At 44.1% G+C, this 25,261-nt stretch overlaps 1 protein-coding gene across 1 annotated transcript in view; it reads right to left on the reverse strand.

The window, feature by feature from the left end:
- Positions 1–25,261, reverse strand: part of INTS1 (integrator complex subunit 1) — a 494,737-nt gene that overhangs the window by 54,614 nt on the left and 414,862 nt on the right. The window contains exons 42-44 of the mRNA XM_069209905.1: positions 16,754–16,881; positions 2,978–3,090; positions 2,342–2,455 (exon numbers count right to left, since the gene is read on the reverse strand). Coding sequence (XP_069066006.1) covers positions 2,342–2,455; positions 2,978–3,090; positions 16,754–16,881 — 355 coding nt within the window. The remainder of the gene's footprint in view (positions 1–2,341; positions 2,456–2,977; positions 3,091–16,753; positions 16,882–25,261) is intronic.

The following is a 25,261-nucleotide window of genomic DNA, read 5'->3' on the forward strand; positions in this document are numbered from 1 at the left end:
CTGCCCAACCGCAGTTTATACTAGAATGGAGCCGCCCATACACTGAGAAACACTGGTGTTTCATGGATCAAGCAGTTGCAGGGTCACATATTTGGAAGGAACCCTGGCTGCCACGCAGACACAGGGCTATAGGATTATACTCCTCCTGTCACTAGCACAACATTCCGGGTCTGGGACTCGTGGTGGTTAAGAATGGCCTGACATCCTTCCCTTCCCCTCCCCTCCCCTATGACACTGATTTGTGCCAATCCAGTTTATGCCCCTGGCCTGATTACAGAGCGTTTTCAAAGATGGTATTCAGGGGGTTGCAAGAGGGTGGGGAGCCTATTTGACCCAGACGGCATTATACCCTTTGACCGCCTAAAAGACGATTATAGGTTTACGGAGGCAGATAGAATGACATACTATCAGGGCAGACACTGGGTGCTCCAACCGATAGTTAAGCCCCTAGTAGCGAGACCGCTCACAGCATTTGAGAAATGGCTAACACTTAAAAGAGACAATAAACGGCTGATCTCCGAGCTTTACACACACCTTATGGTCGCCACACAAATACCCCAAAACAAGGAGCAAAAAAGATCAGAGGCCAAATTGGGGAGAGATCTAACAGAAGAGGAACGGGGAGAAATACAGTGCAGGATCTACCACACAGCTCATAGTATGTCGGGTACTGAAACAGCCTATAAAATAACTTATTGGTACTACACACCCACGAGAATCCATACATGGAACCCCACTAAACCTGAGCTTTGCTTGAGAGGTTGCGGCAGTACTGGCACCCTAATACACCTGCTATGGCACTGTCCCAAACTGAAACTATATTGGAGTAGCATCCCAGATGAAACTGGCAGAGCATTCCACACAATGATCATTAGACTGCCAATATATACCATTCTGGGTATATCCAAGCCCCTCGCCATCCCTCTACGATCACTGCTCTCGCCCTTAATGCTGCCCACCAAACGATGTTAGCATAATGGGGCACAGGCAGAACCCCAAATTACACCTCATGGCTACATAAACTAAGGGTTCTTCTGGGGATGGACATACTATTCCTCGCAGTGCAACAACAATCAGCAGAAGTTTCCACATTATGGGCACCCTTTACACAAATTTTGTCCACAGAATTCAACAAAATCACATGCCCTACATATTTAAAAATCCTACGCCTGCTAAGGGACCATTGAGCTCCTCAACTACAGTATACTTAATGCTACTCGCCCAACTACTGAGGGGGGGAAGGGGATCGAGCAAGTTGGCTCACAAATTTAGGGGAGAAGACTATTAGGAGTACTTTGACATGGACATTATGGGGAATGGACCAATTTTATACCACATTTTTATGTTGATTGTTACTACTTATGTAATGCTCATGTTTCATTGGTTACAATGCCGACCCTCTGAGGAAGGCTTCAAATACGCTGCACGTGTTATGAGCGCTATTATTGCTGCTGGGCCTGTAAGATTGTAGGCACATGGCTGTATTCTTTTTTCTCTCTTTAAACTAAAATATCAATAAGCAGAATTGATCCAAATCAGAGCACTGGCCAGAGAAAGCACCAACAAATGTCTGAAAACAGAAGTTTCAAAATCTGAAAGCCTGGGTTTAAAAGCAGGCTTTCCCTTCATTGACGAACAAAGCAATTTGAGATGACTGGTTAGCGATAATACTATGATTGAAATGGAACACTTAGTTAACAGTGACATAAAAAAAAACAGTCACTCAGCTCTCTTTCAAATTAACTGCTGTTGTTTAGAGAGTTGCCTGCCCTCTGTTATTTTGCTTTTTTATTGTATCAAACAGTCATAAGGGAGGCCTACATGAACAAAAGTTCAAGCACTCGGCAGGAAAGGCAATTATTACAGGCCATAATCACTCCAAAATGTCAGATTCAAGGCTTTTGTAGTAAAGGGGGATACTAGATGAGATCTGCCAGCCCAACTTTAGTACAAGCTATCAATTTTACAAACATAGCAACAAGAGATTCTTACGGTCAGTTGGACACAAAAGTGATCTCTGCCTAATGAGGTCAACAGGCTAAATATTTCTTAACAAGTGTTAAAAAAAAGTCACCACCTAAAGTAAAGTATCTGCTTAACTGCATGAGTTTCAGAAATAGATACAATGAAAGAATGTGTGCTATTCTTCGTATGTTTCCTAAAAATAGTGGATGGTATACATTATTGCTTTACTGCTGGTAAATATTAAAGCATTCATAAAGTCATCTTACTATGGACAGTAACACCACAGAACTGTGAGGCAGAACCGCAAAAAACACTGCAGCTTGTCTCCAACAATCAGCTTTCTCATACTATAGTATATTCTCTGGTAACAATTTACCTTCTAGAGTCTGGCTCCTGGATATCCTCTTTAGATATGGAGCCATTTCTGCAGCTGTTAGAGGAGTGAACACGGACAGACTGACTAGAGGCAAAGACCCTGGAGTAGCCTCATCTGTAAAGTACAAAAAAATGATAATCAGATGCAAGTACTTTCTGAAAATACCCAACAAGCAGACAACTATGTAGAGACAAATGATTCTATGTGATTACTCAGTTTCACTCAGGCACTTTCTACATCAAAATCTGACCCAAATTTTAAAGGTAAAATCATTTTAATAAATTTTGGGTTGGTAAAAGATACTACGTTTGGTGGATGCCCTGAAATGGTTATGGAAAAAGAAGAAGAAATCCAACCCACCTTGGTTAAATGACAATTCTCTGAAGATCCACACAATAGTTTGTATTTAGGGATAAAATAATAAAACTGCAACACTGCTGCACAACTGCCTACATCAGGCTCTTGATGTTTTACACTACATACCAGTGAACAAATTTGCAAATCTCAAAAACTTTCTACTTTGCAGATATGATGTGGCTACCATACCAGTGTACACAAGACCCATTAATTAGCCTTTTGAAGTTAGCTGGAACACAATTACCTGTTTATGAAGGGGTTAACAACCCATAGGCTCACCTTCTTTCTCTTCTTCTGAAGTCCTTTCCAAACCGCCAGTCTTACTTGGCAGGCTCAATCCAGCCAATAAGGACTTCAGCATCACCAGATCACTGTTCTCTGAAGAAAGACCACTGAAAAAAGAAAAGGAACCACAAAAGGATATATTATCTGCTTATCAGAGGACATGCGTATGAAAGCTCAGAAAATAGAACCAATATCTAGGCACGAGGAGTAGGATCAGTGCAAAACCGATGTTTATATCACAAATGACTAAGTTTGTGTTCACAATGAATGAGGTACTTTTAGCGTTTTGAACAGTGTACAAAAAGCACCTATATGGTGTAAATATTTTCAGCTCCTCTCCACTTCTAATTTCTTCAGGATAACCAGGTCTTCAAAATAAATGTCAGATATGGAGAACATTCAAGAATGAGTTGTTTATCATTCTTGCAAAGCAACACTCGGTCTGGATATTCTAGTCAACATCTGCTGGACTACAAACTAGCAATTTAGTGTCAAACACTTTGAAGTTTACAAATTAACCCATCTGGTGTAGCTCCAGTACTCTTAGCATACCAGTCACCTTTTTATAATAAACTTTGAATACTGTGCTCATGTCTATCCGGAAGGAATGAATATGTAGATTTGAAAGTTGGCGTAGAGGGCAAGTGAGTGATATATAAAAAATAAGTTCCGACGCTCATCTAAAAAGCACCAGAATTATTATGAGTAAATTTAATGGCTCATCATTAGCCATCATTCTTAAAATGCTTAGACAACAGGGTAAAGGATTTTCTTTGGTATGTTTCTAAGCTGGACAGTTCAATTATTCCATTACAACCATGCAATTCCCAGCTAACGGCTGGTAGTGCCTATAGGAACCAGAAAATGGAGTTAGAGGTTTATTTACAAAATCATGTTAAGAGGCATTCAGATCTGCCTTTGTCTCCATGTTGGAAAACTCATTTAAGTTGGGCATCTGAGACTACTTTTCAGCCCACAGTATTAGGTGATAGGAAAAAGTTGACACTAACATAGGGTCTGTGGTTGCTCTGATATCAGCTCGGTTAATCTGACACAGTGGCTCTTCTAATAATGACATTGCCAATATTAGCCTCACACACTGCATAGAGTAATTTGAATTGTTCCCTATTTAACTGCCAGCAAGGCACTCAACAGTGGATGATAAGCAGCATGTTGCTGTAAAAACACCTACATATATAAATAAATAGATTGTTCGACAAAAAAATATTCTTACCAATCATCCTACTTTCTTTTCTAAATGTCCAGATGATTTCCTCGGAAATCGAAGCATTTTCCTTCTCACCTTAACATTTTCCAATACTTGGTGTTAATTGTAATGGGCTCTTCACTGTTTTTCAACAGATTTTGTATGATTTAATGTGGTTGTAATCTAAACAAGCAGTTGCAATGCAATGGGTCTCGCATTTGCTTGAGTTAGAGGTATTGGCGTTGAAATTCATAATTAGACTTTTCTTGTCACATAAATTTGTCAAACCTCTCTCATAATTTGGTCTTTTCCTGCCACATAGTTTCAGTGGCGTGGATATTATTAAAGCACTTCCATTTACCTACTTCCTTTATCTTCAGCCAAAAATGAAACTGTTGTGATTTAGCTTCCCAATTTAAATCTGCCATGCTATTTCCAATAGAATACCACTTTCACCATTCCCACCATCAGAGATGCGGACTGGCTAACACAATTCCCAAAAAAAGGACACAAGACAGCCATGGAGTAAAGAGAGAAATAAACTACAACGATCACCCAAACATATCATGAGTGTCTAAACAGTCATAGTGCAATAGGGATGTTAAGTTGGCCTGAATCATGGTCGTATTTACAATAAGGAGAGTTTAATAAAACATATACAATTATCATATTAACCCAATAAAAACCTTTAAGAGAAATAAACTTTCAGTAATAAACTGTAATGCTCAGAACAGCCCCTAGAGGACATCACAATAAAAGTAGCATTTGTAAGAAACATGGTCATGTAACCATATAGTTAGCCCCTAGAGAGCATTACCTCATGAAAACAGAATGGCAGAAAGTAATGCAACCATAGATTTAGCCCCTAGAGGGCGTAGAGCATTACACATTTTCAGGTCTAGCAGGCCTGCTCCAATATTATTACAAACATGGACCTTAAACCACAAACTACTCTCAGTTGTAAAACAAAGGTTCCAGCCACGAGGGTGATTAAAAAGACTGCATGGTGTGAGGGGTTATTATTTTGGGGTCCCCACTAACCTAGTGTGGGGACCTAGAGATAACCTAAAATAGGAAGGGTGCATCATACTGAACGTTTTGGTGGTGGTCCCATTGTCCTAGAACCACCACGGGCTGAGTTGTAGGCAAAACTGTTTTGTAAAAGAATGCTTGCAAAGCATTATGAGGCGAGATTTCCCAAGTGCAGTGAATACTGTAGTATCCGCCGCACTGCTGTGTCGGGAGAGCTGCTTTGAGGATTTCTGTGTTGTTTACATACAGCATTAATCAATTACAAGTGTTTTTGTGAAAGCTGTGGCATGCAAAGGGGAGAGCCAAATGAAATGACTGTGATTAGGTAAAGAGTGTGAACAATGTGATCAGCGCTTCAATCCCACAGATTGAGTTTGCCCTGCTGATCTGTGCTGTGAGCGCCATGGCAGTCATGGAGCACGAAGGGGAGAGACAAAAGAAAAATATAGTTCACCCACACTGAAGTATATCGGCAATCGTGCAATAAACGATGTAACAGGGTCAATCAGCAAGGCGGTAACAAATCCCCCCAAGGCAGGACAAACGTAAAACATTTACTCATGACATAAAAGGATTTTTGAAAGGCAAGCCCAAGAACGAGTGGTTAAAAGCCCAGATAGATAACAACAGGTCAAAAAGCGTTTGCACGCTCGACCTAAAGAGGAGGGGACCAGACCAAGGCCTCCTCAGTACACGCTGTTGGAGAACAAATTACTTAATTTAAGTAACTATCTTTATGGTGGATTTCTCCCTCTTAAATATCTTCCAAGCACCAGACTGCATCCCGAAATGCTGAAAACTGTCAAGTGCAGGTAAGTGGTGTGCAACCTTCTCTTGACCTGGGATCAGACATGACATTCCCGGAACCATAAAAAAGCCACCCTGGCGTACTGACATAAGTTTCTCATCTGTCTCAACACTCAGAGGCGACGATGAAGTCGACTACATTTGCAACTCATGCTGTGCACCCAACTTAGATGGGAGATCTTATTATTTGACTGAAAATTATTCCTTAGGAAAGGATAGCAGTGGGATGGGTAAACAATCTGTTGCTTGACAAAATAACCACCAAAGAGACTGTAACTGAATGCAACTACCTTGTCCTTCTGATGGACTTTTACCTGCAGATTACTTACCTCTTGAATCCATCCAGAACAGTACTCCCTGCAGAAATGGTTAGACCAAGAAGTTCTGCAGACTGGATTTGGGAATGTGACCATCCCTGCAGACTTCAAAACCATGGCAGTAATGTCTTGTGAAGGTGTGGACTGAAGCTTATACCTTCACAAGCCCATACCTACAAAGCCCAGCAAAAGTCCACAATAGGAGCACCCTGGACAGAAATAACAAGGCAACTTTCAATCTCTTGAAAGAGTCCTGATGCCCTTGGAATGCTCTTTCTTGGTAGAAGCATCGGAAATCTTAACACACAGCATAATATACCTGAATTATGTTCTATCCTGAATGGCCCTGTCCTTCTTTGCAACCCCATAACTAATAAAAAATGACCATTAATGACGTTTTCCAGGGGCCTGTCTACGTAGAAGCTCATAACACTGCAAGAATCCAAAAAAAAGAGCCTTTCCTCCTCCTTGGTTGGAAGAAGAGGCTGGCAAAATGCAAGGAGGGTGATAGCCTGACCTATGAGGAACGGGGTCACCAGTGTTTGGAGACATGAGGCTTTAGTTTATAAACCACGTTTGTATGGAAACAAGTAGTAAATGGAGGATGGACACAAACTCTGCTGCTTGCTCACACGCTGAAAAGAAATACTGGCAATCTGAAAAGCGGTTTTGATTGTCAAAAAGATGACCAACAAGTTGAAGTGCCATTATTGTACTATTAAGGATGAAGGCTGAAACATGTACATCTGCTAAGGGAACCTCATAATGACATGACATAAAAAATGGTAGGTCAGGTAAACAAAGGAAGGCTGGAAGGTTGCCTGTAACTGTATCCACTGCAAAGTATTATCAGGCTAAGGACAGTGAGATGGGCAAGAGATCTGAAAGACATCTCAAAGATGAGCCTTAAAAAAATCAATTTCCTCCTCTGTGCACAAAATAACAAAAGGGGACCAATGCCCAGAAAAATAGAATTGGTGGATGGACGATGTCCTCTTATGTTATGTCGATTTGTACTGTGTGGCTAATCACCTGTGGTGGTATCAAGAACTGAGTAGGGCAGGCCTTAGGAGTTCATGTCTGTTTTATCTTGAGGTTCCTTCAGTAGTCCCTAAAGTAGGGGGAGGTTCTGAGGTGTTGCAGGAGTTCTTTCTAGGTCTTGGCTGCGAGGTATGAGAAGGAGCATCCTCCACTTCTAGCCTTCTGAATGCAGGGGAGATGTGCTCCTGCCCGGGACACAGATCGAAGGTGTCTGGTGGGTTGATAGAAGTTGAGGCGGTGGTTAAAGTACCATCAACCGGTGTTGTGGGGTGCTTTGCAGGTGGGGGTGAGTAGTTTGAACTTGCATCTTTCCTGGACTGGTGGCCAGTGGAGATTATTGAGGTGCGGAGAAATTACGTTATTTCACGGATTGTTCAGGATGTCTTTGGCAGCTGTGTTCTGGGTGGTTTAGAGTTGGTGTAAAACAGGGGCTGGGATTTCGAAGTACAGGGAGTTTCCATAGTCAAGTCTACTTGTGACAAGTGTTTGACTGACTGTTCATCTGGTGTTAAGTGGGATCCACTTGAAAATCTTGTGCAGCATTCGCAGAATGTGGAATGATAAAGCGATGTAGAAAGCTGGCTCTTTATATGATATATCAAAATTATATACATTGTGCAAAGAGTACAGGGGTTCCCTTACTAGTGGACAGGAGCTTGCTCTAGCAATCCCAAGGTGCTCTTTTTAGGGGACAGCCTTAGGCTTCTCAGCGAGGAGTGTTAGACATTTGCAAATACACTCACACTCAATAAATGAGACACATGACTCAAGAAGGAGATCCACACCAATTTACAAAAATAACAAGTATCTTTATATATGTTTTGGCACCATAATCAATACGATCAGCTATGTATGTTTTGCAAGAAAATTCTTTACAGTTTTTAAAGTCGACAGTGACATTTCTGAAAAGCTGCAATGTTATCCTATGGAGAGAGAAACAAGTACTGCATTCAGGTATAGTACAGCAACTTACGGGGCCAATCTCCTAGACTTAAAATAAGTATTGGGAAAAGTTAGAAACACACCAACAGGTCAAAAAGGGAGGCACTGGGGCGGCAGGGTGCAGAGGTGTAGTACGACGTCGGGTGGTGATCAGTTCGGTTGAAAAGAGGCTGGAGGTCTGGACAGGGAGTCCAGTCAGGAAGAACCAACAGATGGGTTCAAGTCTTGAGATGCTCAGGGATGTAGTGACACTTTAGGTACTCTTCTACATGGGCCAGGGGTGTCGAGTGCAGAGGTGTACTGAGGCATCAGGATTTCTCCACCGGCTGCACTCGTGGTTGAGGGGGCCTGTAGGGAGAGGCTGCAGGCAGAGTTGGTAAGTCCATAGTGGGCAAGACTAAGGTGGGCTTTGTCTATGGAGGGCTGAGGGACCACTTTAGCACCGTTGGTCCTCTTCAACTCGAGGAAGGCAGCACAGATGCAGTGGTGCTTTCAGGTGTCAGATTTTCTGTGGTCCAAAGTCTTTGCAGCTCTCTTGGGGTGCATGAAAGTTGCAGGGAAGCAGCTCCGCTGCTCCAGGGAGTTCCTGGGTGTTTGATGAAAGCAGGCAGTCCTCCCAGGCTTTTGGAAGCACAGCAGCTTGCAGAATGAGTTAACTTTCTGTGGGAACAGAGGACATGTCAGCAGGTCTGGGGTCAGGTCAGGTGCGTCTTCCTCAGGCTTCACTTTAACAGCTCCTGAGTGTCCTTCTTCATAGGTCGGCAGGAATCAGGTTTCCTGGTGCCAGGGGCTCAACTAAATACTGAATATAGGGGTGGTTTGAGGGAGGGTAGGTTAGCAGCCAATTAGCTAATTACCCCTGGGGTCACTACACGTCCTACACTTTCCTGTGGCAAGTGGGCATAACTCTGTCCGAGAGTTCCTAAACCTGCCAACACCAAGATGGCAGATTTCTAAATGTTGTGTTCACATCAGGCAGACCACTCTGAATACTAAATGTGCCACCTGCCTAGGTGCCAAATGGGCCCCTGGGCTGAGGGTCAGCATCCTTCTGATGAGTGCAACCAGATCTGCATACCAAGGGTGGTGGGCTTCTTTAAAGCCCCCTGCCTTTGAATGCAGATTTGTAGGACATCCAACAGGATGGGTAGGGTGCGTAAACACCTCTTCAGAGCAGGCTTTGTTTCTGACCGCCCAAGAGCAAAGGCTCTCACCTTTAGGGCTCAGACTCTTGTCTGGCAGTGGCAGGCTGGCTAAAACTGGTCAGTTTGCACACTGGTAATTGGTAGGCTTTTAAGGGAGAACCTCTACGGTGCCCTATGGGTGCATGTATTAAAACATCCATCACTGGCATCAATGAGGGTTTATTAATACAAGATGTTTGATACCAAACATCCCTATTTTAAGTGAAGCCATCACGTAACTGGGGAACTCATCTTGACCAGTGTCCAGCACAAGTACTTAAAATGGCTTCCCTGTTCACTCACTATATCTAAGATCCGACAAAGGCATAGCTCGTGGACATGTCGCCTTACATGTTGTATAATGCACCCTGCCTTAGGGCTGTAAGGGTGACTTGCATATATATTGCATGCAGTGTTAATGGACATGGCACGACATGGCACACAGGCAGTATGCCATGTCATGTTTTCACTTTTAGCTGCACCGAGACAAACAGCCTTCAATGGCAGTCTGCATGTGCTAGGTGAAGGGTCCCTGCGGGTGACAATATGTGCTGCAACCCTTGGGGACCCTTTTTGGTGCCCATGCCCAGGAAACCATTTACTAGGGACTTACGGGGGCACAAGTATTGCCAATTGGGGAACAATGACACAGTTTTAGGGAAAAAGATTTGGCACTGGGGACCTGGTTAGTAGGAAACCAGTGCACTTTCAGTCAAAATTGCATTGAATACCAGGCAAAAAGTGGTGGTGGCCATGTCAAAAAGGGGCACTTTCCTACAGGCGATGGAGCTGATTAGTCTGCTTATGGAGAGGATGGTGTCCAGGATGACATGGTCAGTAGGGGTTGGTGGGGGGCCAAGTTCAGAGGTCCACCAAGAGGCATCCCAGGGGGACTGGGTGTTGCTGACGATAAGGACTTGAGTTTTGTCTGTGTTGAGCTGGAGAAAGTTGTTTTTCATCCAAGCAGCGACCTTGCTCATATGCTGCTAGCAAATTTTATTTTGGTAGTGCTGGTTGGGTCAGTAAGGGAGATGATGAGCTGTGTATCTTTGGCGTAGGATACTATGTTGATGCTGTGGGCTCTGACAATGTACGTGAGGGGCATCATGTAGATGTTTAAGAGAGTTGGGCAGTGCAACGATCCTTGAGCGACTCTGCAGATAGGTTTCTTGTGTTATGAAGTCTAGTGGAGAAGTCTAACTTGTGTTCTCTCTGTGAGGAAGGAGAATATCCACTTCAAGGTCAATCTACAGATATCAAAGTGCTGAATCCTTCTTTCTGATGAGTGAGTTGTGGAAGATTGTATTGAAAGCTGCGGAGAGGTCAAGGAGGATGAGTGCAGTTGTTTCTCCTCGGCCGATGATGCTTCTGATCTCCCTGGTGGCCACAATGAGTGCAGTTTCTATGCTGCGACTGGTGCAAAAGCCTCATAGAGAGCTGTCTAGGAGTTGATGGAGTTTTAAGTGGTCTGTGAGTTGGGTATGAATGGCTTTCTCCATGACTTTACCTGGAAGAGGCAGGAGCGAGATGGGCCTGTAGCTTCTGAGGGTGTTGGAGTCGGCTGTTGACTTATGCATTTTTCCAGCAAGATGGCCAGGTAGTGTTGGTTATTAAGGAGTTGACAGCGGTGAGCGAGGGAAAGAGGATGGCTCTTCCAAGTTTGTATAGGAAGTGGGGGAGAGGGTCTGGTATTCATCAGAGTGGTGGTGTCTTCATTCGAGAGGGGCTTCCAGTTGCTTAGCTGCTGTTTAGCGATGGGGGAGGTGTCCTGCTGGCAGTAATTATCGGTATGCTGTGGGTCGAAAAAGTTGTAGATCTTGACAACCTTATGTTCTGAGATATTTGAGAGGTTGTTGCAGGGTGCTTGGAATGGACTGATGTAGAAGATGACGTCTGCAACTTCCACAGGGAAAACGAAAGAGCTAAAGTTGACCCTCTCAAACTTCAAGTATGAAGGTGAATGCTCTGGAGGTTGGGTTACAGAACCTGAGTCTACAATTTTAGCCTTTTTGACTGGACTACTTTAGGTTCCCAGTCAGGACCTTGGTTCCCGTTCATTTTGATCCCTTTCGGATCATTTTGAAGAACAGAAGCTCTTTCAACAATTTCCTTGAAAATTAACCTTACACAACATCCAAATCTCGATTTACATTTTCGATGACAAAGGCTGGAGTTTTTAGCATAGAGTTTTCCCCTAAGAGATGTTGTGTACAACCCGAAAACTGATTAGAAATTCAGTGCTGTCACATTTACTCTCCTTACTCAAGGGGCCAGGATGGAGACCTATGTACTCTTTAGTTCTCAACCCCTTTTAGATGGACTGTACTTTAGTCCTTAAGACTGCTCCCTGTAGTCTTTAAGGTGAAATATATTCATTTGAAGATGTGTTCCTCATATCTCATAAATTCATTCAAACCATACTGCACATAAAAACACATTTTGAAGATGGTGGCAAGGGTTTTCGGCTCGACATCCCAATTAATTCACTACTTTGGTCAACTGCCACTTTTTTCATCCAGCTGAAGAAAGGCACTGTTCCAAACCAGGCCAATCAATGGCAGAATTATACAAACTGTTCTGCAAATCAGGCCAATAGAATAGATCAAGGCTACTAAAATCAGTTTTAAGAAGAGGGCAGAGGACTCTAACGAATTAGCACTTAAAATTTTAAGATTGTCACAAAGCAGTCAGCAAGATTTATTGTTACCAATTGTTTACAATATGCATGAGGAAGCTCTGCCTACATCCACAGGAAGAGTAAATCTGTCTCATTGAAAGTTAGTGGCAGTTTTGTGTATCATTCCACCTCCCAGAGAATGCTTGCATTGCAATGTATGAGGGACTACTTAACGTCTGAAAAGTGCACCAAATCATCACACATTGCATCACCTCTCACAAATGCAGTGTAGACAGAAAACAGTTACATTTTCGCTACAAAGGCTTTAAAATGATTTTTCTTTTTTAGTGAAGACTAAACATGCAAGCCAGACCTATTGAATTTTTACTAATGCTTGTAGTCTATGTAGCCAATCAATTATGACACGTAACCGGTTCATTAATTGGCAGGTCCTTTTACCTCATACCCTTATCTGTCATTCTAAGGTATACAATAAAAAATAGTTTCAGTTCAGTCATAGTTCTTGCTACAGTGGAAACTGTGCACAATGTTGAAGAACCAGTTCATCATACTGTATGAGGAGGAGGAGGAGAAGGATGGAGGAGGATGATGGAGGAGGAGGATGATGGAGGAGGAGAATGATGGAGGAGGATGGTTGATGGAGGAGGATGATTGATGGAGGAGGATGATTGATGGAGGAGGATGATTGATGGAGGAGGATGATTGATGGAGGAGGATGATTGATGGAGGGTGAGGGGGAGGATGATGGAGGAGGATAATGATGTATGATGGAGGAAGATGATAATAGATGAGGAGGATGGATGATGATGGATGAAGATGATGGATGAGGATGAGGATGATGAGGAGGATGAATGATGGTGGATGCAGATGATGGGTGAGGAGGAGGATGGAGAAGGATGAAGGAGGTGGCGGATGATGATGGGTGAGGATGATGATGCAGGAGGAGGATGATGCAGGAGGAGGATGATGGATGAGAAAGAGGAGGATGATGGAGGAGGATAATGATGATGATGACGGAGGAGGATGATGATGATGGATGAGGAGGATGATGAATGAGGATGATCTATAATGATGGAGGATGATGGTTGATGAGGAGGAGGATGGATGAGGAGGATGGATGAGGATGATGGATGAGGAGGACGACAATGGAGGAAGAGGATGATGGATGAGGATGATGGATGAGGAGGACGATGGAGGTGGATGAGGATGATGATGATGAGGGTGATGGAGGATGAGGATGGATGATGGAGAAGGAGGATGGATGATGGAGAAGGAGGATGGATGATGGAGAAGGAGGATGGATGATGGAGGAGGATGGATGATGGATGAAGAGTAGGATGGATGATGGAGGAGGAGGATGGATGATGGAGGAGGAGGATTATGATGGAGGAGGAGGAAGATGATGGAAATGGAGGAGGATGGATGAGGAGGAGGCTGATGATGATGAGGGTGATGGAGGATGAGGGTGATGAATGAGGAGGATGGATGATGGAGGAGGAGGATGATGGATGATGGAGGAGGAGGATGATGGATGATGGAGGAGGAGGATGGATGATGGAGGAGGAGGATGGATGAGGAGGATGGATGGATGGATGAGGAGGATGGATGGATGATGGAGGAGGATGGATGGATGATGGAGGAGGATGGATGATGGAGGAGGATGATGGATGATGGAGGAGGATGATGGATGATGGAGGAGGATGATGGAGGAGGAGGAGGTTGATGGATGAGGAGGAGGAGGTTGATGGATGGGGAGGAGGAGGAGGATGGATGGGGAGGAGGAGGAGGATGGATGTGGAGGAGGAGGATGATGATGATGGACGAGGAGAAGGAGGAGGAGGATGATGATGATGGACAAGGAGGAGGATGATAGATGATGAGTGGAGGAGGAGGAGGATGGACGAGGACGAGGAGGAGGATGGACGAGGAGGAGGATGGACGAGGAGGAGGATGGATGAGGAGGAGGATGACGGATGCGGATGATGATAAATAATGATGACGATGGATGAGAGGATGATTATGATGATGGAGGAGGAGAATGATGATGATGATGGAGGAGGATGGGGAAGGAGGAGGATGATGGATGGAGGATGATGGATGGATGATGATGGATGATGGAGGAGAAGGATGATGATGGATGATGGAGGAGGAGGATGATGATGAGGAAGAGGAGGAGGAACACTGCCTCTGGTTCTATGGTAGAGAACACCCTGCCTACATTGTTTACAGATGCAAAAACAAATCTTTGCAATGCTGCACAAATCTTACAAAAACGTCTCTGTTGATCTCCCATGTGTGGTCCTCTGAAAGGGTGCATAATTTGTAGATGGTTGGAAGAGAAAAAAAGGCAAAAAAGAGAGGAGGAAAGAAAAAAGAGACGGGGGGGGGAATCAGGCAGGAAAAATAACCTCAGGAATAAGATAAAGAGCCAGGAGGGCTTTAGGTAAGCTGAGACCCTCAGGTCTTAGACCCAGTAGTAATAAAAAATGGACATTGAAATGAGTCCCCATCTAGCCCTATACTCATGTCCTTGGCTATACTGGCAAATAACACTGATCAATTTCTGACCAAATAATGTGAAAGGTGTTTATGTAATCCTTTTCAGAGATTTAGTAATTGTTTACATACATGTCAAAATTTCAAACGAAGGAAGACGGAGAAAGTCAAAACGATCTGTGGAAATTTATTTTTTCTACCAAGACTAAAACCAAATTACATTTAGGCGGGGCAGCTAAAATAAAGCCATTTGGGCTTTTAGAACTGAGAGTCTCCCGTCTGAATCTGGTCACTTGGCATGTATCTGTTAATATTTCACGTCCTACTAATGTTTACATTCCTAAACGTGGTTGGTATTTCCAGGATGTTGTGTTTCTGACTTTGTTTTTTGAGGCATATTACTCTTGTAAAGTGCATACTATGAACTAGTTGCCGCTAAGTGTGCTTTTTCAAACAGTCACGATTGAGAGCTCAATTCTTGTCCTTTTTGCTGAGTGCACAAACCAATGGTCACATATTTCAGATGCAATTGTGATTCTGTGCAAAAGTGTATGACGGAGGTACAGAGTTGTCAAAATATTGACAAGGTGATGGTAAATGCTGCTTACAGGTGAGTGGGTTTGTAGTGCTGTGTTCAGTTTGAAGGTGGTGAAGTGAAGGAGATGCAAGGAAATGTATTCAGGAGAAGGTAAAAGGAGGGTGATAAAGAGGAAAGAAATGAGATATAAGATATGCAGATGGACTAGATGTGGACAGAAAAAGAGTGTACATGCCTAAGGGAGTGAACATAACAGGAGTGTTTGATAAACTGTGAAGACCACTACCCATCCACATGTCTTAGTAATGTTTAATTCACAGTCTCACAGTTTCAGAATTGAAACACTGTCAGTATTAATTATTTACAACAACATAATTGGTGTAACCCATTTATCTTAAACAGCTAACAACCACTGACAGAGCAAATAGTGCTGTTTGGTTTTAGGTGTATGTGGGTTATGTATCTGGAGGCAATAACAGAAAGCTCAGAGTGAAAACCATTAATTGATTTGGTGGCACTCTATGGGAAGTTCAGAAATTTAGTTTACATATTTAAGGTACATCCTTACATAGGTCATGCATCACTTTTTGCATCCCACTTAAAGCTCGGAGAACCATTATGTGTAGGATGCTGGAACAAAGCTGGATGAAGTGGAATCAAGTCTAAGGAACCTTGGTATCAGCAACCACAGCATTTGGAAGTGGCATCATTTACAATTTTAGCATTTCTCCAACATGTGCCATTCACCTTTCCAGATCAGACTGGGTGAGTGCTCCACAGTCAACTGAATGTCATTCTTTAAGGACCCATGCCATACCACCTGAGCCATCTTGGTAACAACTTCAGTCAGTAAAAAATCTGAGTGCTGGTACTGGTTGACTTGTTTGCTCATGACTGAAAACTCTTATACGCACACCCCACTGATTGCAGCACACACCTTGCAAATTCTCATTTTCACCTACCAACAATCATCTTCTTCCTGAGGGTCCGTGACCTTCTAAACAATTGAGTTTGAAGGCTAAGTTTGTGTCCTAGTTAAACACATACCCATTTGTTCCTCTGACTACGTGTCAATACAGGTATACCGCTGTACGCCTCACACTGTGTAATCAGGATATGTAGTGTGTAATTAAGCCATCTGTCACAAGTAGGTTAAAATTGCTTGCACGTCTGAGGCTGGTAGTAAGTGCTTTATAACTTCCCTTGTAGGCACATGGAATTACTATTAAGTACATTTTACGTTCAGGTTAAGAAAGGTAAGAAATCATAAGCAAAAGAGAAATAACAGATGCCCAGTGATATTCACCAGCTGCTAAAGGTTTCAAAAAGTGCCACGTTTGTCAAACTGTGACAGCTTATTATCAGAACTGTTATTCAACTTGAGATTAAAAGGCTTCATTTATTTACATAGGAGGCAAATTGTACAAGTCTTGGATCAGTCAAGAACCACAAATGCAACTACAATCTACCTGCACATTGAACCTGGTACAAGCATAAATGAATTCCCAGTCAGGTATCAGAAGCACAAGTAGTAAAAACTCAAAGAAGTTGAGATGAAAGCCACTTACTGCAGAGGGTCAGAGTGCTTTTGCAGGAAAGCTACAGCTGCTTGTGCATCGCATGTGATATACTTGTGAATAAATTGCACAAACTTGCTGATGAAAAATGCCAGGAAACGGGATGATTTTTTGTGTGCCTAGGAGCAGAACACAGAAGAAAAATATAAAAATAATGTTGGATATCAACGACTTCCTATTTGACATACATCACTGAAAATTGGGGGATGCAAATATGCTGCTCACAATTTGTACATTATATATTATTGAAATTATTTTAAGTAATACATCAAGCACAAAACAAATGACGCATTTCAATGATGTCACACTCAACCATACTTATAGGGTCTACAAGTAGCCTTTAGTATATCCTCAAATCATGTACCGTAGTTAACATTCATTTATTACAATAATTTGGAGCACAGTTCAATGTGTCATTAAATGCGTTCACAGTGATTTGTACAGGTAACGATCCCACGTATCAAACCTTGTTTCGGCACCATTGTTCCAAACTTCATTTTGATATGGAGACACTAGGAATTGGTCATCCGGGACAGGATCATGAGCATGTTATACATCAGTGTGCAAACTCACAATAGGTTCATAAACCTATTTCTGTTAAAATTGAGCTGTGTAAATCACACAGTAAGAAACACAGAAACGATTGCCACTCAATGTTTCTAAGCTGTACCGTGTACAGCTCATGGACTAATTCAGAGATTTTCAGGACAATGAAGATAGCAAATCCAATAAATGTACACCTTCTAAGCTCACGCTTGGGACCGGAGGATGTTTATGACATTGCCCCTGATTTGTTTTTTTTTGTTTCTGCTGACAAGCAAATATTCCCTTTGGTGATGTTTTTTTTTCCAAAACAAAAAAACATAAATATATCCTACACAACACCATCCCTTGGCCAACCCGAATACCAATTCCATTGACAATTCCCAGGTGTGTGTGAACACTTAATCCGATATAGAGTCTTCTGTTTTACCTAGGTATGTCTACCAACAACCTCTCAAAGAGGCTGTCTGGCTGTGTTTATTTATTAATGTTCTCTGAACTGAGGAGATTGCTTTCTTCGCCATGTAAAGTTCCAGTAATAATCTTTTCAAAGGTGTTTGTTCCGGTATACCTACACTGCCTGGTACATATTGGCATAGGACATGTTTAAGCTGTAAGTATCTGAAAGCTTGGAATTTCTCTACTTTACACTCGCTATTCATAGGTTTTGAATCCATTCTTTCCCCAAACATCCCCCAATTTAGATATGCCTGTAGCCTCTCATATCTTAAAGGCTGTCAATGTTGTTAGATCCTCAAATTTATTCCCCATCCAGAGTTGGGCATTTTGTGTCTGTGATCCTTTTCAGCCCATTTCTCGAGTGACGCTGCCCCACATTCTCAAACCCAATTATGTGAGTGTGTGGCAGGCAACAGAGCAAGTTACTTGAGTTTGGTAATGCTCTTTCGGGTATCTACTCAATTTAACTGCAGATTCCTCACCTTTTGACTATCCCTAGGCCCAAGGATGGATTCAGAAATCTTCAAGCAATTGCATGCCTATGCTGGTAGTTGGCATCACTTGACTCCATGACAGCGTAGCAACACCTCTGAAAGTGACCGTGGAGAGCTGCATAAAAGTGCTATAGTGGATTCTATTTAGTTTTATGGGAATCAGGAGTATTGCTGAGCCTTCTCGCTTGCAGGCCTGTGCCCCGTCACCTAGTGACTTTTAACCTACTTAGTTAGCTCTGTTTCAGCACATTTATTTAATTATTTCTTTCAAGATTGCTGCTATGTTTAGAATTAGGAAGATATTTTAGTTTCACTTTATCAGTGCCACTCTAAAAAGGCGTGACTATCAGCATCAAAGATAAATGAGATAGGTAGATATTCACATCATGTTCTTTCCCACTTTCGTGTGACAGTAACAATCTACATTTTCAGGGAATTGTTTATATAATTGCCGCCCCAAGCATGCCTTCTTATCTATTGTTTGGGAACATACCTGCGTCAGGGGGCCAACAAGATCTGTATAACTACATCTCACACAGACACGATTATCAGAGGGATTCCGACGAGATGCCAATGACGCTATCTATGCTACACATTGTCTTGATGCAGACCCAGCCTTCATGTCACCACAGAGTCTGAGACCTCGTTCCGAAGTAATGAGGATTGGGGGGGCTCTTATCATGGACATGGTACTGGCAGATTAGGTTTAACACACCTAGCTCTCTTTAGGTTAGAGATCAGGTTAATCATGCTAGGGTATTAGGGTTTATTTCACACCTTCTGCACATACTATATTAATGCAAGATGGTGAAGGTCTTTGTATTCATGACTCTTGTTTCTAGAATTCTGTTTCTTGCATAGTTCATTATCCTAATCATTGCAGTCCATGCAATTTACAGTAGATTGCAGTCTTGTTAATAAAACCTAGGTAAAATTTCACTGCATCTCTTTCATTGCCTGTGTGTGAACAAGACATGTTGCTCATGTGAGTGAGAAAAGGGTAATCTCCATTTAAGCACGACCCCTGAGATGTTGCATTCTTGAGTCCATGTGTAAAGGCTGCCACAAATCACCTTCTACTGTGTGGGTTTTTGGTGAGGTACTGCTTGTGAGCCGGGAGGGTTGGGCCGACAGTTGTGACTTGTAGATATGGCCTAGTCGCCTACAAACAAATGTACTGTTGTCCCTAAATCAGCAGTCTTGCCTAAAGCAAGAGTCGAACTACGACAGCGCTGCTCATGCGCGCTGTTAGTTAATCTTGAATTCGTCTACGTCCCCAGAAACAGATCATACTCGAGATAACTGTGTGTCAAATCTAACTTGGGATAATTTATATTTTTATAGTTCACTGCACATAATAGTGAGGAGTGAGGGTAGTGCAGAGTCTTCGGTTATTATTCACTAGAAAGAGCATTAGAGAGGGAAAGTAACTTGTTTTTCTAGATTCCTCGACTTTTGAATAGGTACCCATGCAGTACCTTCCAAAAAGTGTAGGGTCTAAGGAGCAGTCTCATATCAACAAGTCCTGCAGTATCAAATAGGTAAAACAGCTCTTTCTGTGTACTGGACTATTGAGGCAGCAGTGCTTTGTGAAAATATGCATAGACTTTCCCAGAGCAGCCCATAGGTTCCATCTTGACTAGGGTGCTGCATTTGTTTATGCACAGGATGATCTGCCTGAACAGGGCTCCTTTCTACTATGCTTCCCTTAGCACCGGCAAACCCCACAAAAAAATTGTGATCAACCCAGTACTTTCAGGTACACTTGATGTGTAAACTGAGAGCTCTCCAAGTCTAACTGAGGAATCCTCTCTACTGTCTTAGAGGCATGAGGCAGAAAGAAAAAGGGGTACCAGACTTAGGGCCTCATTATGAGGCTGGCGGTCTTCAGACCGGCAGACTCACGGTGGCGGTCGGACCGCCACATTATAACCACGGCGGAACCGCCTGGCGGTCCCAGAGGTTATAATCCGCCAAGGCAGGGCTGCAAGTAGTGCTGCCCTGGCAATTACGAGTCCCCATACTGCCAGCCTTTCCATAGCAGTTACACCGCCATGGAAAGGCTAGCGGAATGGGGGCATCGGTGGGGGGGGCCTGCACTGCCCATTCCACTGCCCTAATTACGGCCATTAGGAGCCGGTGTCAATGTTAAGGCCCTGTTCACAGAAGGGCCGGCGGGCAGAAACGCTGTTTCCACCCGCCGGCCCTGCGGTGAACTCTTAATGGGGCCAGCGGTGTCCAGACCGCACAGGCGCCCTGATGGAGGAACGAGTTTGGTGGGCAGAAATGGGCGGAAACTCATAATGAGGCCCTTACTCAGGTGGGAGGAGGATACAGCTTTCAGCATAATTGAAGCACGAGTTCTCAACACTTCTTTGTCAGGGAAGAAGGTAGAGTATAGAGGATCCATCTGAACTTAGCTGATGCTATGGTGCAGATTTAATTTTTATATGAAACACTATCTTGAGTGTAAGCATTCACACAGAACTACTGTGCACAGGATCTAGCCATGTGTACATTAGAAACAAAAGAACCAAGTTAAGGTCCCATACGGGAATAATGAAAAGGCATCTATGGGAACATGCACGACAGTCCATTCAGAAACCTAATAAACTGCTGACTTGAAAATCAAAGGTTGATTGAGTTAAATGCAAAAAGGCGGACTAATAAGTTACTTCCTTATCTGATAGAGACTATGTACCGGCAGATTCCTCACATTGGGAATTTCTCCATGAGTCAGACTGTATCCTGAAACTTTTGTAGCAATTAATTCGCACATTGACAGGTGTCATTATGAACCTCTGCATCGGCTCCTGACGTTGAGGCCACTAGATCTGTACCACCTCCATGCTAACGTCAATTTATTTCTGTTCTGCGCCAGTGTTATGAAGAGCCACTGAAATCAGAATACAACATTAAGCAGAATTTCAGATTAGGATTTTATTAATGGACTATAACAGTCCACTTCCCAGAACACGGAGGAGGCTAGATTGGTGTGTAATCTGCAGTTAACTTGTTGTTCTGACAGAGATTTGTAACTGCATATTCCTCATCTTAAATATAAAAGAAGTCTACTGCCCCTGTTGGTGGGTGTGTGGAATGGCTCAGACCAGAAATTCTTGCAGGACAGATCAGTGGACGTGCCTGTCCTGAGAAACCTGAATATACAGGCAGTAAAGCTTTATCAATGCATGGAGAAACGCCCACGTTGCAGCCTGACAAATGTACTGAACTGGAAAGGTGCATTCCAGGGCAGTGCTAGCAGCCTTCACTCTGGTGAAACGAGCGTGCAAGCTTCTTGGGGGCTGTTTCCTCATTAGCCCATAGTAGATCTCCTTACGCACCCCAAACCACCTGGAGATGAGAAACTGGTGAAAAGTTGGCCATGTTTTAGATAATTCCTGATTTGGTCCGCATACAAGCTAAATTAGGATTGATGTAGTCCAGAGGACCAATTTATACTCTGATAGATCCACTTGGTGCTGAGACACCTGAGACTTTAGATCCCACTGCAGACCTGGCAAATGTCAGCTGCCATAGTCCATGAGAAAGACGGAGAAGGCCAAGAGGCCCGGAAGCATCAGAGCCCTTTTCATTTGGGTAGCTTGCTGCCCATGGGAATTTGGACGCTGGTGGCCTAGTCCACAACCTCGAAAATGGTGGGAAGACTGTAGCTGCTGTGGCGCATATTGTCTCTTTCTCTCTGGTAACCCTTTCTAAAGTCTCAAAAGTTGCACTCCTGTTGGGGGAACTGCTGAGCTGTCAGATCTAAGCCAAGAGAGTGGGCAGTGGCCTTACTCTCCTTGAATCTTTCAGGTGCTAAGTCCACCTTTGTTCCAAATAGGCTAGAGCTGTTGATAGGTATGTCCATTAGGGATTGCTTGACATTGGATGAGAAGTCCATGAAGCAAACATAGGTGTGGCACCTAAGCATCACACTGGTGCCAACTGCTCTACCAGGTAGTCAACAGTGTTCGGACCTAGTCTAACTGAGTATTTTACAGTGCCATACCCATCCAAAATAAACTTCTGAAAAGTCGGATGGCGTTCCTCTGGGACAGCTCTGAAGATGTCCACCACTCTGTTTCATAAAACTTGCAATTATATGAAGAAGATATGTTGTGTTGATCGAGTGGAGGGCGAGGCTGGCGGAGGAGAACAACTGTTTTGTGAATGTCATCTTCCTTTTAGATTTCCTCTTAGGTGGGTTGATTGGGAAAGAATTAGGGTTCAGGTGGCTGGAAGAGACCTGCAGCACCACAAACTCTGAAGTGAGAGCAGAAGTAAATCTGGATCTCTAGGAGCAGGCTTGTGCTGCCTCACCACTTGTTTACTGACTGATAAGCAAAATCCTGGTTTGGCACAGGTACCCACCAGAATATCAGCCAGAGCATCACTGAAGTGGAGTAGAGGCTTCTGGCTGGATTATGCGTAGTTGAGGTCCTCTTCAAGCATGTTGGTTTTGAGCTCTGCATTAAGCAAGGTAAGGTCTACCACCTCTGCCACTCTCTGAATCACTGTCGCAAAGGAGGCAGACTCCTCAGTAGTCATAGTGTTAGGTGAAGACAGACCAACAACTGGCGAAGTGTTTAGATTACTGGCATCATGAAGACAGAGGCACCTTTCACTACTGTGAACTCTAGTGTGGGAAGGGAGAACACTCAGTAGAATGACAGGTTGGTGTCTGCCTGCAACCACTGAAGGTCATAGGCTGACTCTTTCGTAATAGATTCTGTCCAAGAGGCAGCCTCCGTACTGTGCCCACTGAAGACAGAGCTTTTACTGCAAGGTCCATGTAGGAAGCTGGCTCTACATATACTATCTCAAAGTGAGAGATAGTGTGCACAGAGTCCAGGGGTTCCCCAAGAGGCTTGACAGAGGCAACAATAGATAATACTAATGCTCTATCTGTGGTAGTGTGGTCGAGCAGTTAGGCTTATCAGAGGGTAGTGTTAAGCATTTGTTGTACACACACAGGCAATAAATGAGAACACACGCTCAATGACTTAAGTCCAGGTCTAGGGTTTTTTTTATATAGAAAAATATTATTTTCGAACCACAAGAGTCAAATTGCAGGTAAGTACATTAAATGTAAGGTACTTTGCATATGTATAGATAGAACTTTGAATCAAAACAGTAATGTACACAGTTTGGCATACAATGGCAATAAGCTATTTTAAAAGTGGACACTGCAAAATTCAACAGTTCCTGGGGGAGGTAAGTAAAGCACTTACAAGTTCAGTCTCCAGGGTATAGGCAGCCCACCGTTGGGGGGTTCAAGTCAACCCCAAACACCCAGCACCAGCAGCACAGGGCCGGTCAGGTGCAGAGATCAAAGAGGGGCCCAAATAACATAGGCACCTATGGATACTAGAGATGCTCTGGTTCCAGTCTGCTAGCAGGTAAGTACCTGCGTTTTCGGGGAGCAGACCAGGGGGGTTTTGTAGAGCACTGGGGGGGGTGGGGGAGGCTATGGGGGTCCCAAACAGGCACACAAAATACACCCTCAGCGGCACAGGGGGGGCCGGGTGCAGTGTGCAAACAAGGCGACTGGTTTTGCATTGGAATCAATGGAGGCACCTGGGGGTCACTCTGACGATGCAGGCAGGGCACTGGGGGGCTTCTCGGGCCAGCCACCAACTGGGCAAAGGTGAGGGCCGTCTGCTGGTCACTACTGCACCGGTAGTTGGTTCCTCTCTGGCCTTTGGGCTGCGGGTGCAGTGCTTCTTCCAGGCATCGGGTTCTTTGTTACCAGGCAGTCACGGTCAGGAGGGTCCTCTGGATTCTCTCTGCAGGCGTCGTCGTGGGAGTGCAGGAAGGTCGGCTAAGAGTGGACACATCGTTGGAGTCGCCTGAGGGTCCTCTCTGCGGTGTTGGTTTCTCTGGACACAGGCCGGGGGCGTCGGGTGCAGAGTGCTGAGGACTCACGCTTCAGGAGTGAGGTGAGAGTCCCTTTAAAGATGGTTTCTTCTTCTTGCATTGGACAAAGCCGCTGTCCACGGGAGTCTCTTCGTCTTTGGAGTTGCAGGGCAGTCCTCTGAGTCGGCAGAGGTCGCTTGGCCTGCAGGATGCATCGCTGTTGCAGGTTCTCTGAATCTGGAGACAGGCTGGTATTGCTGGGGCCAAAGCAGTTGTCGTCTCCTTCTCTGCAGGGTTTTCAGGTCAGCAGTCCTTCTTGTTGGGTTGTTAGGAATCTGATATCCTGGGTTCCGGGTCACCCCTAAATACTAGATTTTAAGGGTGTTTAGGGCTAGGGGGCAGTAGCCAATGGCTACTGTCCCTGAGGATGGCTACACCCTGCTTGTGCCTCCTCCCTTTGGGGAGGGGGGGGCACATCCCAAATCCTGTTGGGCTAAATCCTCCATGACACGTTAGAGGATTTTTTAAGGAAGGGGTCACCTCAGCTCTGAACATCTTAGGAGTTGTCCTGGCTGGAGGGTGACTCCTCCTTGTTTTTCTCATTATCTCCTCTGGACTTGGGGGCTGTGTCTGGGGGGGAGGGGGGGCAGCTCCACTAGCTGGAGTGCCCTGGAGCGTTGTAACACCATGCTTGCGCTTTTGAGACTCACCGCCAGGTGTTACAGTTCCTGCAAGGGGAGGTGTGAAGCACCTCCACCCAGGACAGGCTTTGTTCCTGGTCACAGAGTGCACAAAGGCACTCACCCCATGTGGCCAGAAACTAGTCTGGAAGTGGCAGGCTGGCAGCGACCGGTCAGCCTAGCACTAGCAGTTGGGCTGGCATGCAGGGGGCAACTCTAAGATGCCCTCTGAGTACATTTCTCAATAAATCTCACACTGGCATCAGTGTGAATTTATTGTGCTGAGAAGTTTGATACCAAACTTCCCAGTATTTAGTGTAGCCATTATGGAACTGTGGAGTTTGTGTTTGACAAACTCCCAGACCATATACACTTTATGGCTACCCCGCACTTACTATGTCTAAGAATTGGCTTAGACGCTGTAGGGGCATAGTGCTTATGCAGCTATGCCCTCACCTGTGGTA

The sequence above is a fragment of the Pleurodeles waltl genome, chromosome 10 (assembly GCF_031143425.1).
Source record: "Pleurodeles waltl isolate 20211129_DDA chromosome 10, aPleWal1.hap1.20221129, whole genome shotgun sequence".
Taxonomy (NCBI): Eukaryota; Metazoa; Chordata; class Amphibia; order Caudata; family Salamandridae; genus Pleurodeles; species Pleurodeles waltl.